This window comes from Nicotiana attenuata, unplaced genomic scaffold (genome assembly GCF_001879085.1).
Source record: "Nicotiana attenuata strain UT unplaced genomic scaffold, NIATTr2, whole genome shotgun sequence".
Taxonomy (NCBI): Eukaryota; Viridiplantae; Streptophyta; class Magnoliopsida; order Solanales; family Solanaceae; genus Nicotiana; species Nicotiana attenuata.
This window is the reverse complement of record NW_017670340.1, coordinates 612,303-625,891: the sequence shown is the minus strand read 5'-3', so window position 1 is coordinate 625,891 and position 13,589 is coordinate 612,303. Positions and strand designations below refer to the sequence as shown.

General features: G+C 41.6%; 2 protein-coding genes across 2 annotated transcripts; one reads left to right on the top strand and one right to left on the bottom strand.

The window, feature by feature from the left end:
• Positions 1 to 1,127: 1,127 nt before the first annotated feature.
• LOC109238098 (F-box protein CPR30-like) lies at positions 1,128 to 2,759 on the bottom strand. Its single transcript, XM_019404532.1, has one exon. The coding sequence runs from the start codon at positions 2,495 to 2,497 to the stop codon at positions 1,352 to 1,354; it is 1,146 nt and encodes a 381-aa protein (XP_019260077.1). The 5' UTR covers positions 2,498 to 2,759; the 3' UTR covers positions 1,128 to 1,351.
• Positions 2,760 to 6,739: 3,980 nt separating this feature from the next.
• Positions 6,740 to 7,225, top strand: LOC109238094. Its single transcript, XM_019404527.1, has 2 exons — positions 6,740 to 7,039; positions 7,094 to 7,225. Exons 1-2 carry the CDS (start codon positions 6,740 to 6,742, stop codon positions 7,223 to 7,225), a joined length of 432 nt encoding a protein of 143 aa, XP_019260072.1.
• Positions 7,226 to 13,589: the final 6,364 nt, after the last annotated feature.

Sequence of the window (13,589 nt, the reverse complement as noted above, 5' to 3'; positions counted from 1 at the left end):
GTAGATGGATGTATAATCGGAATCATCCTAATCGTGTGGGTTTAAGGGATGAATTTAACGAAGGGGTTGCTGGAGTTACTGCTAAGGCAAGGACACTTGATGATGTTCGTATTGATGGAATGATTAGGTGCCTTTATGTGAAATGCGAGTGTGTTAAGTTATTGGGAGAAGATGTTGTTACATTTCATCTTTTTAAAAAAGGTATCAAATGTGGCAAGAATTTCATGCAACTCACACTTTGATCCAGAAAGTGTTAAAAAGAAAATGCAAGAAAGGAGCTGCAATGGAGTCTCAGTCTGAGGAGGAGACTGAATCTGAATAGGCTATTTGAATGTTTTAGAGTTGAAGTTACAGACAAATTTAATTTATGTTGTTTGATAGTTGGTTGTTTCATTAGTTGGTTGCATTGTTATAAAATATTACTGTTCGTTTTGTAGTAGATATTAGATTTTGGATTGTTATATTAGGTTTTTAGTTAATTGTTAGGTGTTTGGTAGGTGTTTTATTTGGCGGATGGTGTAATAAAGATACAACAGGATTCTACTTAAAAATGCCAAGATTTGCGACTGAATGCGACACAAATTTCACCATGATTTACCCATATTTATGACTGATTGAGTCGCATATTGAAATTTTCTAACAATATTTGATTAATATTTGCGACGGAATCACTCGCAAATGGAGAATTTATGATATTTTTAATTAATTAACAACCAATATTTACGACTGTTTCAATCAGAATAATTAATTAATTAATTTTAGTTTTAGTTTTTCAACAGAATCAATCGAAACTTTTTATTTATATTTATTTTTAACTTTGATCAGCGACTGAATCAGTCCCTAAATTTGCGACTTATTCAGTCGCAAATGCTTAATTTCAAATATCCCCACATTTTTCGATTTGCGACTGAATCCGTCGTAATTTTCGACTGATTCAATCGCAAATATATTCGACCATGTGTTTTTCGACTGACACTTTTCAATCGCAAATCGATCGAAAAAACACTACTTTCAACCGATTTGCAACTGATTTGACAGTCGCAATGTTTTTTGTAGTGGATATTGAAAATATATATATATATCATAATTACGATACCTATCTACTTACAAAAAATAAGAGATTGATAATATGCTGTAATTTTTAATAATTTTAACTGGATACAGAATTATCGATGCACGTGAAAATAAATAATATGAAGAATTCTAATTATACGACATGGCAAGCCTTTGTCATAACTAGCATAATTTAGTGAACAAGCCACCTTATAAAACAATATAATTAAAATCTTCGGGAAAAAAAGTTGTCAAAATTTAGGTGCTAATTCATCAAATTTGAAACAATAAACCGTCTTTATAATTTCAACCCTCTTGGGATTGAAGTTAAGGATTCCTTGTAAACTTTAACACTCATACTTCCAGGAACACCATTTAATTTGAGTTCCTTTACTTCATCGGAATTGAGATTATAGGAAATCAAAAGTCCGCTTTTGCTTTGAAACAGCAATAAATTATTCTTCCAAATATCTAACGGATATTCAATAGGAGGAAGCCTAATTATGTCTTTCAAAATCCAAGACTCGCTTACTCCATACTCCTTCATCACCCAAATGTGCGTTACTTTTTGCATATGATCAATAGCGCTTGGGTTCGGATAACATATTAATGTTAGAGACTCGCTTAAGATTACAAGGCCAGGAAATTGCGCGTTGTCCAAAATAAAAGTACGAGGCATTTTCATATTACGAAAAACCTCAGTGCTCACGTCAAAACAAAGAATCACCATAGTCAAATATATAGTTCCAAACCAATGAACCGCTTCCTTGTAAAATGTCTCAGCACAAGGCACCCTATCAATCAATGGCAACTGTTCACAATCCAGTTCTCTCCAAGAATCAATGCTCAAATCATATATATCAACTTTACTCTCTTTAGGACCAGGATAATCATTAAGAGGATCCCAAAACACTTCAGAAAGCCTAACAATTTTATAGTCATTCGCAATCGAGTCGAAGACAAACCCAAGCGCTTCAACAGAACGATGGTAACCATATGGACAACCAAAAGGGCTAGGTGGGAGCAATCTGAAATTTCTAGTAGCCGGATTAATTAAGATTGTGGTTATGGAATCTGTCAAAGCAATCAAACCATTACAAGGACCGATGAGTGGGAAAAAAGTACAACTACAATTGGAGGCCATGTATGACACGTCTACATCTGGAAAAAGAGGGTTAAGAGCATCATCATCATGACCAGAAAGAAAAGACAAGACATTTTTAAATTCTTCTGCATCTTCTTTGATGGAGTACTTGAAAAGAATGAATTCGTCTTCTACGCTTGTTGTGCGGTTGAGATGAAGATTTATAAAAGTGGTGGATTGTATGAAATGGTACCAAACTTGAGATATGCATTTGAATCGCATGAGAGATTTCACCGGGAATCGTAATAGTATACAATATACCAAGTCTTCGGGCAATTTGTTTATACTTCCATTAACCATCCTTTATCCTCGAAAATGCACAATGGATTGAACCGTTCTGATTCCTGAGTAATAAGAGCTTTAGCAGCTCGAAAGAGGTTTTTCCGTCTCATTTTTACTGGACCAAAGAGTTTATACAGGATTTCGGTTCTCTAACGAACAACTTACTTGAACATCGGACGATTTTGTGGTTCATGAGCGTTCGGCAGCGCGAAAATATACGATTCAGAAGGGGCTACAAAGGCCCGTTAAATATATCAGGTTCAGTTGTCTACCTTATATATTACAGTAAAACTCCTCCAAAATATAATGCCATAAAATGTTAGTTTTCCTAGAGCTTTAACTGATCAGCCATATATCAAATTGGGACAAATTGTAAATAATTCATGTCAATTTGCTTTTTACTCAAAATACGACTTTATCACGTATCACTTATCTAAATTTTCAACAGATACATTACATGGATTTATATTTTGAATAATTGTCTTTACTTTTGATTTTATAAGGGGAAAATGATAAAATTTGTGTGGTTGAAAAAGAAGCAAGCCCGAATATAAAGATGATACTTCAAATCGACGGTAAAAATAACGGAATCACATAGATCCAAAAAACTCATTATTAAAATAAGAGCGTTATAAAATATCAGAAAATTGGCTAAATAATAAGTTCTAAACATGGAGCAACAATAGCAACAATAAATCAACTGATGAAATAAGAGAAATTGCCAGAAAATTAGTCTCATGTCCGTGGCCGGAATCGGATGTTGCGGACACCCAAATCCAATCTAAGCCATTTAAATCAAAGATCAAGATTTTAGAAATACTAAGTAATAAATCAGCATGATGTAATGGTGACTGAATAAAAAACATAATTTGAAACTGTCCGGCCAGAAAAAAATCTAGTGCAAAAGAACTAATAATAGGTGAATTGAACTATGATTAAGCCCCAAAAGAACCACTTTCTTGTAGAGTTTTTATTGTAAAAGTGATAGCAAAATGCTCTTATTAGTGCTTTTCATGTTTTGCAGGTTACATACATTAGAATAAGGCTATGGAGTGGTTTTGTATCATTTATGGAAGAAAAAGAAGCCAATCGCATCAAAGTCATCAAGTGAATCATTTGAAATACACAAACGAGGCCTGGAGGTGAACTGCCGCGGTCCCAGCGTGGGCGCGGTAGAACCGCGGTGAGCTGTCAGAGGAGATTCAGAGAGGCCATTTGGCTGCGGTCCCAGCGTGGGCGCGGTAGGACCGCGGCAGGCGACAGAAACTTAAAGGACTAAAGTGCAAATTCCGAAATTCTTAGCCCAAACCCCTATTTAAACACTAGAACTCACTCAAAGGAGGCATGTAACATTATTAGAGAGTATTTTGGCAAGAAAAACAAGTGTGAGAGATCACCCAAAACATCATTATTTCTATTCTTCTTTATTTTCTTGCCATTTATGATTATGAATCTTTTAGTATTTGATTTTCCCATTGTCATGAGTAGCTAAAAACCTTAATCTAAGGTTTTGGTGGAACCCGTTGGGAATAACTTGGTTGTGTTATCAATATAATTAGATTTGATTATTAATCTCTAATTGTTCATCTATGTTTTGATTGTGGAATAGTTGATAGGGCCCTCAATTATCCGTTCCTATTTATTATGTATCTTTTTGAGAGAGTGCATATTTAGGTGATTGTATGAACAACATCATTCCCGGAGTATAGACGGGAGTCATAACCGAGGGTTTAGGGGTTGGATTAGAGATAACGAAATCCCGGGTGCAATCTAAGTGAACCGTATTGTGCAAGTAGCTAGCGTAGCTTGAGAAAGTGCGTCTAGTAGATTATTATAATTACTTGAGAAAGAATTATGATATATGGAGAGTTCATGATTGTTAGAGATAGTTAAATCATAATTATAGGACATAGACAACCATGTAAAGTACCAACGGGGGAAACCATTGCCTAGACTTTATTTCTACTGTTTACACATCAAGGTTAGTTAATTTTCAGCTGTTAATTACTTTCAATCTTAGTTGTTAGAAAATCAACCATTGTGAATCAAAAAGTTTGGGAAAACAGATTGTGTGAATTTAGTAAATCTGACAGTAGTGATTGATAGGTTAGTTCCCTGTGGTTCGACTCTGGGCAATAATACTCGGATTATATTTGCAACGCCCGCATAGTCTTTTGTGAGACTTAGTTGAGCGTGATCAAATTTTGGCGCCGTTGCCGGGGAACTAACGGTGTTATCAATTACAATTGAAAGAAATACAAAGATTCCAAGTGTAATCCGTTTTCTCTTTACCAATCTTTACATTGAAATTCTAACGGTTGAAATCTTGTGGGAAGCAGGTGTATGCCTAGAAATTCTTCGAGGACTGGAGAACTAATAGAAGGACTCTCAGACCCCGAGAAAATATTCAGGGCATTGAACCGTGCCAACAAAGGACTTCAACAAACTCAACCAACGAACCAACCCGAATTTGATATGGGTGACGTGAACAACGCCAACGGAAACAACAGGAATGAGCAAGTTGACCTGGAAGTCAGGGGAGTGGCACCTCTTGTGCCAAAGGCTGCACTTTATGACTGGGCACAACCTATAGCTGACAATCTGGCCACTGCCATAGCTGTGCCTGCAATTCAAGCGGAGACATTCCAAATCACCAACAACATGCTGTATCTACTGCAGAATAAGGGATTGTTCTCCGGGTCAAGCATTGAAGACCCGCAACAACACTTGAAATTTTTTTTGTCAATTTGCATGACCCAAAGGCAACCCAATGTAACCCCTGAAGCTATCAAACTGCTCTTGTTCCCATTCTCAGTAACCGGGGCAGCTCAGACTTGGTTAAATTCGCTCCCTATCAACTCTATCACCACTTGGGAGGAATTAGTCAAGCAGTTCTTGAACATGTTCTACCCACCTAACAAGACTGCACAGCAAATTGATGCCATATTACAATTTAGGCAGCAGTCCACGGAGTCCTTGCAGGAAACTTGGGAGAGATTTAAAGGGACGCTTGTGAAGTTTCCTCATCATGGCATTCCAGATCAGATGCTTGGCCAGAGATTCTACATGGGTCTAACTGATATCTTGAAGGCTAATGTGGATGCTTCAGCTGGAGGTGCGTTCTTAAGCAAAACATTTAACGAGTGCAAAATTCTCTTAGACAAGATGTCACAAAATGCAGGGTGGATGACTAGAGGTGCAACACAAACTCCCATAATACCTTCCATTCCATTGGATCTCAACAATTCGCAGGAAGAAAACATGGCCACACTCCTAACCCAGATGAGCTTACTAACAAAGAAGATTGATGAGATGGGTACAAAACAGGTGCACATTGTTGATACAATGAATGGAGGATTATGTACACCATGTATTAATCAGTCATATGTTTGTTCATGGAGCGGAGAAGGCGAAAACCGAGGGGTCCAGGAAGATATGAACTATGTCAACAATTATGGGCGCCAGAGACAAGGAGCACAACAGTGGAGACCGCCACATAATCAGCAGTACAGGCCTAATATGCAGCAGCCTGGGGGTATGCACCCTCAAAATCAATTAGTGCCCGTACCTTATCAGAAACCACAGGGTTATCCACAGCAAAATCAGCAACAATTGGCTTATCAACCACCCCCTCAGCAGCAAGACAAGAACATGGTGGAAATTAGAGTTATGCTTCAACAACTTATTAGGACAAATAACAGAGTGCAGGAAAAATTGGCAGTCCATGATTCAGCCATCAAGAATATTGAAACACAACTGGGTCAGCTGTCCATGGCATTGAACAACCGCACTCCAGGAACTTTACCTGCAGACACAAACATTAATCCCAAGGAGAAAAACCCAAATCAGCTAATGGCAGTCAGTTTAAGGAATGGTAGAGATTTAGATTGAGAACAGGAAATTGCACGGGCCAACAAGAACACTACACCAGCTACTCCAGTGCCATTAGAGGAAGAACGGCCAGCGGAACTCACTGAAGTAGTGGTTGAGCAGAGTCAGGAGGGTAAAGGCAAAGAATAGGAGACCGAGCAAGTTGCGGAACAGGTGGCACCTCTTGTGCCAGACACTCCTAACAATGAGAAGCCAGCCAGTAGTGCCCAAAGGGTGATCCCTGCACCCTTTCCTCAGAGACTGGTCAAGAAAAAGAAGGCAGACCAATACAAAAAGTTTATGGAGATGCAGCGTCAAATCCAATTGAATATTCCATTAATGGATGCCTTGAGGGAGATGCCCGGTTATGCCAAGATGATGAAAGATTTAATGTCAAAGAAGTTTGATTTTCAAGATCTATCCACCGTAACTCTAACACAAACCTGCAGCGTAGTGGTGGCAAAACCGATAGCCCAAAAGATGTCCGATCCAGGTAGCTTCACTATTCCGTGCACTATTAGGAGTTATGCCTTTGCAAAGGCATTATGTGATTTGGGAGCTAGCATAAATTTGATGCCGCTGGCTATATACACCAAATTGGGCATAGGCAGGGCCAGGCCGACATCGATGTTACTCCAACTGGTTGATCGCACTGTGAAAAGATCTACAAGTATTCTTGACGATGTGCTGGTGCAAGTGGGGAAGTTCGTGTTCCCTGCAGACTTTGTGATTCTGGACTGTCAGGTGGATGAGGAGATACCCCTTATTTTAGGGAGACCATTTTTAGCCACCGGGAGAGCACTGATAGATTGTGAAACTGGGAAGTTTAAAATGAGATTGAATGATGAAGAAGTCATATTCAACGTTCAACAATAAATGAGGAGACCCAGCGTATATGCAAATTGCTCTCTAGTGGAAGCAGTTGATGTAATTCTGCAAGAGGATGATAGGGCCCTGACTGTGGGGGACCCATTGGAGGCATGCTTGACAAACTTAGACGAAATGGATGGCGAGGGGTTAGCTGAATGGGTAATGGCATTGGAAGGCTGAGGATTTTGTTCAAGGGAACCTCAGTTCGAGTCCCTGGAGCTGGAGAAAAGGGTCACTCCTCCAGCCAAGCCATCAATAGAGGAACCACCCAAGTTGGAGCTGAAACCACTCCCAGATCATCTCAGGTATGCATTTCTAGGCACTGATTCGACATTACCTATTATTATATCATCTTGTTTTCTAGATGTGCAGGTAGAGCAGCTTTTGCAGGTACTAAAGGATAACAAGACGGCCATTGGTTGGACCATGGCAGATATAAAGGGTATCAGCCCAGCTTTCTGCATGCATAAGATTCTCTTGGAAGAAGGGCACAGACCTTCCAGGGAACACTAGCGAAGGCTGAACCCTAACATGAAAGAAGTTGTAAAGAAAGAGGTGATCAAATGGTTAGATGCAGGAATTATTTTCCCCATCTCTGATAGTAATTGGGTCAGCCCTATCCAGTGTGTCCCGAAAAAGGGGGGTATGACTGTTGTGAAAAACGACAACAATGAGTTAATCTCAACTCGTACAGTCACAGGGTGGCGAATCTGCATGGATTACTGGAAATTAAACACCGCCACCCGCAAGGACCACTTTCTCTTACCCTTCATTGATCAAATGTTTGACAGGCTGGCTGGTAGATCACACTTTTGTTTCCTAGATGGATATTTATGGTACAATCAGATTTCAATAGCCCCCGAAGATAGAGAGAAAACATCCTTCACCTGCCCGTATGGCATCTTTGCCTTTCGGAGAATGCCCTTTGGGCTTTGTAATGCACCTTCGACTTTTCAACGGTGCATGTTAGCCATCTTTACAGATATGGTGGAGGATATTATGGAGGTCTTTATGGTTGATTTCTCCGTGGTGGGAGATTCATTCGAAGACTGTCTTCACAACTTAAGCAGAGTGCTCAAAAGATGTGTGGAGACAAACCTGGTACTAAACTGGGAGAAGTGTCATTTCATGGTACGAGAGAGGATAGTCTTGGGACATCGAATGTCCAGAAAAGGTATTGAGGTCGACAATGCTAAGGTTTGATGTGATTGAGAAGTTACCACCGCCCACTTCAGTAAAGGCGGGGAGAAGTTTCCTTGGTCACGCCGGGTTCTACCGGCATTTCATAAAAGACTTTTCCAAAATTGCTAACCCATTATGCAAACTCCTTGAAAAGGATCACCCCTTTGTGTTTTCTAATGATTGCAGGTTGGCATTTGAGGAACTGAAGAAGAAGTTGACCACTGCACCCATCATTGTCGCGCCCGACTGGGAGCAACCATTTGAACTGATGTGTGATGCCAGCGACTATGCTATAGGAGTAGTCTTGGGGCAGAGAAAAGACAAGCTGATGCACCCGATTTACTATGCAAGCAGAACGCTAAGCGGTGCACAACTCAATTACACAGTGACGGAGAAGGAGATGTTGGCAGTCGTGTTTGCTTTTGACAAGTTCCGATCATATCTGATTGGTTCCAAGGTAATTGTATATACTGACCATGTAGCTCTCAGGTACCTCATTGAGAAAAAGGAGTCTAAGCCGCACCTGATTCGTTGGGTGCTGTTTTTGCAAGAATTCGACCTTGAAATCCATGACCGTAAGGGCACAGAAAATCAAGTCGCTGATCATCTTTCACGACTTGAAGGAGCTGAAAAATCAGTTGAGGTCGAAGAAATTCTGGAAACCTTTCCAGAGGAGCAACTGCTCGTAGCCAGTCTTGAGGATGCACCATGGTATGCAGATTTTGCAAACTACCTGGCTTGTGGTATTGTTCCTGATGACCTTTCTTCTGTCCAAAAGAAAAAGTTTTTCCGTGATAGTCGCATGTATTATTGGGATGAACCTCATCTGTTTAGAATTTGTGTTGATAACATTATCCGGAGGTGTGTCCCCGAGATAGAACAATCTTCAATCTTGCAGGCTTGTCACGCTTCAGCATATGGAGGACACTTTGGAGGGGTCAGAACAGCTGCGAAGGTGCTGGAGGCCGGATTCTTCCGGCCAACTGTATTTAGAGATGCACACCTCTGGGTAAAGGGCTGCAATGAATTCCAAAGGACGGGAAACATTTCCCATCACCATGAGATGCCAATGAAACCAATTCAAGAAGTAGAGGTGTTTGACGTGTGGGGGATAGTCTTCATGGGTCCCTTTGTCAGCTCCTTCGGTAATAAGTACATACTTGTGGCGGTGGATTATGTGTCTAAATGGGTAGAAGCTGCAGCCTTGCCCACCAATGATGCAGAAGTGGTGGTCGGATTCCTGAAGAAGCACATATTCACCCGGTTTGGGATACCAAGGGCGATCATCAGTGATGGAGGCACTCACTTCTGCAATAGAGCCTTCGAGAAATTGCTGGCTAAATATGATGTGCACCACAAAGTGCCTACGCCCTACCATCTGCAGACTAGTGGACAAGTTGAAGTGTCCAACACGGAGATTAAGAGTGTATTAACAAAAACTATGAACGCAACCCGAACGGATTGGGCAAAGAAGCCGGACGACGCACTCTGGGCCTACAGAACTGCATTCAAAATGCCAATAGGTATGTCACCATACAAGTTGGTGTTTGGAAAGGCCTGTCATCTACCTGTGGAGTTAGAACACCGTGCTTGGTGGGCATTAAAACAATTAAACATGGATCCCGAAGCAGCCGGACAAAATCGACTAACGGAGCTGCACGAGCTAGAGGAATTTCGGTATCAAGCCTTTGAGAGCACGAGGCTTTACAAGGAACGGATGAAGAAAATGCGTGATAAACACATCGTGGACAGAGACTTCAAACCCGGTGATATGGTGTTATTGTACAACTCAAGGTTGAGATTGTTTCCGGGTAAGTTGAAATCCCGATGGTCAGGGCCATTCCGAGTGGTGCAAATGTTTGCTAGTGGAGCTGTGGAGATTGAATCAAAAGACGGGACGAACAAATTCTCCGTCAATGGAAAAAGGTTGAAACACTACCTTGGATTAGCTGACGAAAAAGGGGATACAGTGGTGTCACATTTCAAAGAACCCCAATACGAAAACGAGGAGTAGGAACTCCACTATTTGCGTCGTGCCGCGACGTTAAATCAGGCGCTGCGTGGGAGGCAACCCACGAATTGTTGTAAGTGTAATGTATAACTGTATATATATAAACAAAAAAAAAGAGTACCAGAAAAATGCCTCCACCGCGGTCCAAGCGTGACCACGGTGAGACCGCGGTGAAAGAGGCTCTCTGAAGTTTTCCCACCGCGGTCCAAGCGTGGCCGCGGTGAGACCGCGGTGAAATAGGCTCTCTGAAGTTTTCCCACCGCGGTCCAAGCGTGACCGCGGTAGGACCGCGGTAGCCCAGCGACGGGCCCAGTCAGGTAAGTAACTGAATTTTTTTTATTATTTCTTCTAATTTCTTACCCCGCCCCCCCCCCCCCAATTTTAATTACCCTTATCCAAACATCCAACCCCTTATTCCCCACTCCAACCACACGACCCTCACCCCCCTTTCTCTCTATTCTCCCATCTTCTTCACTCTCTTCTTCTTCCAACCCAAGCCCTAACCCATTCTTCCCCAAATTTCTTCTTCTTCAACTCTCTCATCTCATCTACAAGGTATGCTTTCTTCTTTCCTCTTTTCTTTTCTTCAACTAGTTAGTGTAAATTAGTTTCTTAACCCTAGATTTTGTTGTAATATATAACTTGTCTCTTTTTCTTTGTTTTCTCTTTTTAATTGATTATTTTAGCCATGGTGGATTCTTAGATGTTGGGTTTCATGATGATTAACTTGTGGGGAGGGATTTGTAGTGTTTTTTGAGACCTAACTATCATTTTTAGGGCAAAGTGCAGTGGTTGGGCCTATATGGCCGAAAAATTGGGATTTGTTGTAATTTTTGGAGCACTTTGTGCTCATTGTAATTGGTTGTGGTGGTGGTGGTTGCAATATTTCACTGATGAAAGGTTGGGTGTGGTGTAGTAGGAAAGGTTGCCATGTTGATGGGGATGTGAAGTAATCGTAGTATGGGTTGGGTAATTGGGGCCACTTAGCAATAGGGTGTTTTGGCATTGTTCGCCAATGATAACTGTTTAGTGCCTGCGGGTGGCGAAGTCTGAGTAACCATTCGCATGGCCCAGTTCAGGATGTATTTGATAGTTGCCCTGTCTTGTTGCAAGTATTATGGCACGAAAGAGGCACAAAGGTTCGGCTAGTACTTCCCATGGGCCCACATATGATGAAACTAGGTTCCAGTCTCCGGGGGCTGAGGATGCATTCCATGCAAAAGCCACAAAGACCTTCGTCCCGGAGATTGCTGTGGATAGGGCTGCCCTCCGCATGGAAAGCCCAGCCATGTATGAAGAAATACGGCGGAGGGAGATGGAATTTTTCTTTGAAGAGCCCGAAACAGTGAATCCAATGCTCGTTAGGGAATTCTATTCAAATTACACGGAGCATTTTAGCCTGGGAGGTATTTGTGCGTGGCAAGGTGGTAGATGCTTCCATTCATAAGATTCGGCAGGTTTTGCAGTTGCCCTAATTCAGGGGTGATGTTGATCATTACCACGACGCTCATGGAGTTATTTGGGATACCTTGATTGAAGCAATCTGCCAGAATAGCCAACCAACTTGGATACATGAAAACATCACCCTCCACTCCAAGTCCTTCACTCACGAGGCCAAGTGCTGGTTCAATATCATTTGCAGCCACTTCCTGCCCACGAGCAACTCTACCAACGTCAACCACCTAAGGGCTCTACTGGTATGGTGCTTTGTCACAAAGCGTGACTTTGATGCGGCATGGCTCATTGGTGATGAAATGATCCTCCGATCCTCGCTGCAGTCTAAGGGGTTTTATTCCTCATTGGTGACTAGATTGTGTCTGCTCAAGGGCGTTCCCACTCTGCCTACTGATGGCACATTGCCCTCAAGGATACCCTTTAGAACTTCTAGGATCAACGTGGGCAGAGATGCGCCCGCGACCATAGATATTGATGATGAGGAGGAAGCCCCAGCACCAATGGCACCCTCCAGGAGGTCATATGACGGAGCTAGATCTTCCCGGCATCCCCACACTGGAGCCGGACTCTCTAGATCACAATCCCCCCGGCCTATGCTACGTTCAGTGGAGGAGGAGCTCGTGGACCTTCGTACCTCGGTGGATAGCCTGCATGTGAGGATGGATGCTATGTCTCAGCGCCATGCCAGGTATGAGAACCGCATAATGGCGTGGTTTCGTGCATTGGGACGAGCTTGTCATGTGGACCCCAGTACGGTCTCCGACTTCGAGTGATACTCAGGGAAGTCTTCTTACCCTACTGCTCTTTATTTTTGTATGACATGGGGATATGCCATGATTATAAGAGTGGGGTGGGAGACTTGTTGTTGTGATATGTTGTATTGTACATATTAAACATGTTGTAATTGTATAACTGACTTGGTTGTTGTGATGTGTTGTATTGTACATATTAAACATGTTGTAATTGTATAACTAACTTGTCCCAACGACGGACACTTGTCGACGGGTCTCTTGAGGGTCAAAGTCGGTTATTAAGAGGTAAAGGACTCTTCCTAAGGACGGACCACTTGGACAGTACTCTTGAGGGAAGTAGTCCATGTAGATATTTTTTTTTGATTTTATTTATTTTATTTTCTTTTCTCTTTTTAGGTAATGTAGTAATTTCCCCTTGATTTTTTTTTTGACCACGGTTCTTTTCCAAGGGCTTCTTTTTCTTGAACCGGGTTAGGTAGATTTTTTTAGGACTCTGAAGACTCTCTTAGATTAGTAGGGGTAAGGGCAGGAATCCACCCTTTTGATGTATACACCTGCTAACAACTAAACGAACTTGAGAGTGCGACGTCTAGGCTCGTTTGTAGACTCGTAAATTATGTCTTAATTGTGCACACCTTGTCTTGCTTTAACACTCATGTGAGTGTGTTGGCAAACTAATTCGGAATGAGTTTCATGCCAAGTGTGTGTGAGGAAATACATGTATTCTGTGCTTGCATGCGATACCTAGAACTTGCCCTGTGTGTTTGCAAAGCGAAATAGAAGTTGTTTGGTCTTAGAGATGATTGAGGCATTTTTTTCTGTACCCGGTCTAATTATGAATCCACCTGTACATATCACCATAGATAACCCCTTTGATCCCAAAGCTTGTTTCTTTGATAACCTTGTAATAACCTACATCCATGTGTTGAATAGCTTGACTATTTGACCCTTTGCCTCCTAGAAGCACTTG